The 4,370-nt window shown below is 37.4% G+C and overlaps 1 protein-coding gene and 1 pseudogene across 1 annotated transcript; both read left to right on the top strand.

Moving 5' to 3' along the window:
* Positions 1-70: 70 nt before the first annotated feature.
* Positions 71-986, top strand: LOC134497347 (olfactory receptor 14A16-like; annotated as a pseudogene).
* A 1,286-nt stretch (positions 987-2,272) lies between these two features.
* On the top strand, positions 2,273-3,187 carry LOC134497346 (olfactory receptor 14A16-like). The gene has a single exon (XM_063303008.1). It carries the CDS (start codon positions 2,273-2,275, stop codon positions 3,185-3,187), a length of 915 nt encoding a protein of 304 aa, XP_063159078.1.
* The last annotated feature ends 1,183 nt before the right edge of the window (positions 3,188-4,370 follow it).

Genomic DNA, 4,370 nt, shown 5'->3' with positions numbered 1-4,370 from the left:
CACAGCACACATACCTAGATTTCCGCTAATAATATCACTAGCATGTGCTTTCTTGCAGGTATGTCATAAGATGGAGAATCAAACTACAGTGCCTTACTTTCTGCTCCAGGAATTCTCAAAAAATTGGCACCTGCAACTTCTATATTTCTTCTAATTCTTCATATTATATCTGGCAACTTGCAACAGCAAATCTTCTTATCCGTTCTGTGGTAGCTTTCGACCATCAACTGTGCAGCCACATGCACTTCTTTCTAGTGAATTTGGCTGTGCAGGGCCTGGGCATTGTTTCAGTCATTCTCCCCAAATCCATGATTAATTCCCTCATAGACACGAGACACATCTCTTACTTTGGTTGCGTTGCTGAAGTCTTTCTCTTTATGTCCTTCAAGGCTTCTGATTTCTTCCTCCTGACAGTCATGGCATATGATTGATATGTTGCCGTTTGCAATCCACTGCACTATGAGATGGTGATGGATTGGAAAGCCTGCACTGAAATCGTGATTCTGGTTTGGGTCACCAGCCTTCTCTATGGAATGTCGCATTCCACTGGCACTTTTTCAACCCGTTTGTGTTCTAATGTTGTCAACCAATTCTTCTGTGTAATTCCACAGTTGCTAAGGCTATCCTGCTCTGGCTTCAATCTAGTTGAAGTCAGAGTTATTGTGGCCAGTGTCACTGCAGGACTAGGTTGTTTTACTTTTGTTATTGTATCTTATGCCATGATCTTCAAGGCAGTGCTAGGAATCCCTTCTGAACAAGGAAGGCAAAAAGCCTTAACAACTTGTATTCCCCACCTTATAGTAGTGCCTATGTTGTCATTAACTGGATGCTTTGCCTATCTGAGAACTCCTTCTAACACCCCATCTTATTTAGATTTTGGGCTGACTGTTCTGTATTCCCTTCTTCTACCCTTGTTCAATCCAATCATCTATAGCATGAGAAATAGGAATATCAAATTTGTCCTTTCTAAATTGTGGAGATTCTGAAAATTTCTTTTAATGTTGTTTCAATTCTGTTCACCAACATTTTGTATTTGATTGTCCCCAAACCCATGATATATTAACTCATGGACACCAGAAATATTCCTTCCACGAGAAAAAAAAAAGAGTTTTCCTGCTCATTTCATATCAGATTTCAGTCCTGGAGCAGGATAGCTCATACAGATCAGACTTTCTGGGGAAAAAGTGAGGGAACAAAAACAAGCAAAAGAGAGGATGAGAATTATTTCATTTTATGTTTAATATATTTTTATTTATAAATAAATAAATTATATTTAATAATTAATTTAAAAAATAATTTAGTTTAATATATTAACTCATGGACACCAGAAATATTCCTTCCACGAGAAAAAAAAAAGAGTTTTCCTGCTCATTTCATATCAGATTTCAGTCCTGGAGCAGGATAGCTCATACAGATCAGACTTTCTGGGGAAAAAGTGAGGGAACAAAAACAAGCAAAAGAGAGGATGAGAATTATTTCATTTTATGTTTAATATATTTTTATTTATAAATAAATAAATTATATTTAATAATTAATTTAAAAAATAATTTAGTTTAATATATGTATTCCTTTTGGTTAAACAAGACATTTCATGGAAGAGCAGATGAGACCTTGACAGGGTGATGAAGATTGTTCTAACTAACAGAAGTAATTCCCAGGAAAAATGCATGGCTCTGACAACCTTATTTTTGGCAAATTTCTTCTTCCTGCATCTGCCATTGTTTTAGCTTCAAAAGGTCAAACTTGGTTCCATTTTCATATTATTTTTGTTCCCCATAGCTAATGACATTTTAATACCCAGGGTCTCTCTGAAGGGACTACTGAAGTTAGGTATTCCTGCCAGATGCCTTTTGGAGCAGAAGGGTATCGGTTCTGAACAAAAAAACTCTGACCTCTGGGGACATTTTTCTTTCCTCTTTGATTAAACTTAGTGTTACATTTGAGCAAATGAGCTAACCTGGAGTTTCAAGGAAAAGGTGTAAATCATGTAAGAGATCATTAAGGAAAGTTCTATTTTTTCACGAAACTATTCTGCCTCTCTCTGTGTGTCCCACTCATGGTCTCTCTTTATGAGTGTGTGAGTGAGGGCAGGTGCATGTTATACACACTTACTCAATTAGAGTCTCCACCTTCACGCATCACTGTAACTCTTTTTAGTGCATGCTTACTTTCTAGCTTTGTATTTCGACTTTTGTGCAGATCAAGACACCATACAGTTTTTTCTAATAACGTATCTCATTGTGCTTCGTTGCAGGTATGTCATAAGTTAAACATGGAGAATCGAACCACTCTGTCTTACTTTCTGCTCCTGGAATTCTCAGAAACTCGGCACCTGCACCTGCTACATTTCTTCCTGTTCTTTATATTATACCTGGCAATTACAACAGCAAATCTTCTCATCATCTGTGCAGTAGCTTTTGACCGGCACCTGCGCAGCCCCATGTACTTCTTTCTAATGCATTTGGCTGTGCAAGACCTGGGCATTGTTTCAGTCATTCTCCCCAAATCCATGATTAATTCCCTCATAGACACGAGACGCATCTCTTACTTCGGCTGTGTTGCTCAAGTCTTTCTCTTTATGTCCTTCGAAGTTTCTGATTTGTGCCTCTTGACAGTCATGGCATATGATCGATATGTTGCTATTTGCAATCCACTGCACTATGAGATGGTGATGGATTGGAAAGCCTGCACTGAAATCATGATTCTGGTTTGGGTCACCAGCCTTCTCTATGGAATGTTGCATACCACTGGCACTTTTTCAACCCGTTTGTGTTCTAATGTTGTCAACCAATTCTTCTGTGAAATCCCACAATTGCTAAAGCTGTCCTGCTCTGGCTTCAATCTAGTTGAAGCTGGAGTTATTGTGGCCAGTGGCATTGCAGGACTAGGTTGTTTTACTTTTATTATTGTATCTTATGCCATGATCTTCAAGGCAGTGCTAGGAATCCCTTCTGAACAAGGAAGGCAAAAAGCCTTATCAACCTGTATCCCCCATCTTATAGTAGTGTCTATGTTTTTATTAACTGGATCCTTTGCCTATCTGAGAACTCCCTCTAACACACCATCTTACTTGGATTTTGGGCTGACTGTTCTGTATTCGCTTCTTCCACCACTGTTCAATCCAATCATCTATAGCATGAGAAATAAGAATATCAAATTTGTCCTTTCTAAATTGTGGAGATTCTGAAAATTTATTTTAATGTTGTTTCTATTCTGTTCACCAACATTTTGTATTTCATTGTCCCCAAACCCATGATAAATTAACTCATGGACACCAGAAATATATGTTCCTTTGGCTGCCTTGCACAAGTCTTTCTCTTAGTCTCCTTTAAGGATTCTGATTTCTCCTTCTGGATAGTCATGGCTTATGATGGATATGTTGCCATTTGCAATCCACTACACTATATGATGGTGTTGAATTGGAAGCCTGCACAAAAATAATGAATTCAGCAATGTTTTGTATATAATTCTCTTGTCATGGTACTTTCTATGCCTTTTGCCTTCAGTTTTCTCAGGAAGGGAAAGCAATTTCAAAGGGAAACACAGCTGAGGTACAGATAGAGACTTATCATGTCCTTTCAGATTGATGCTAGCCCTTGAGAAGTTGGTAAGCTACAATCCCATATCCTAAGTCATTGCCATTCTAATCACAGGGAGGTCAAGACAGGAAGGTGGTTGAGAAGAGCTAGAAAGATACAGTATGTCCACTGATTTCATCATTATATCACTGCTCAATCCCTTGATCTATAGCATCTGAAAGGAGGAAGTGCAGGGGACCCTTTCAAAAGTTCTTGGGAAGAGCAGGTCATAGATGTCAGTTTTGAAAGTGGTAATTATTAAAAGTTTAGATCCTTGCAAAATCATAAAAAAAAATATTTGTTGTAAAGAAAAATGCCTGAGAAGTTTTCTATCTGGTTATTTTGTAACATGCTATAAAAATAAATAAATTGACTTCTCCATGATTTTGCAATATTGTTTACATTTTTGTAGATACTGAAAGCAGTCACCTGTCTTTTCCTTATACTTCTGACTGTTTCACACAATTGTTTTCTCCATTATCTATCATAATATATAGTTTATGTAGAATACATTCATGTAGTCTAACTAAATAAAATTGATGAAAATCTGTTAGTCTTTCAACACCAAGACAAATTCAACCATGAATTCAATGGGAAACTGTTGATATTCAACTGGAAAGTGTTGATGTGCTGCTGAGTTGCCCTCACCCATATTAGCAGGAAATCACATCAAATAAAGCATTAGAGAGGAATGAAAAGTCTAATCAAGGAGCCATGAAGGAAAACCACACCCCAAACAATATTGGCAGTTTAAGCCACATAGAAACAGTCAGAGAACTCAATTCTTTGATT

This window comes from Candoia aspera, chromosome 4, assembly GCF_035149785.1.
Source record: "Candoia aspera isolate rCanAsp1 chromosome 4, rCanAsp1.hap2, whole genome shotgun sequence".
NCBI classification, from domain to species: domain Eukaryota; kingdom Metazoa; phylum Chordata; class Lepidosauria; order Squamata; family Boidae; genus Candoia; species Candoia aspera.
The sequence above is the reverse complement of the archived record's forward strand: the minus strand, read 5'-3'. Positions and strand labels throughout refer to the sequence as shown.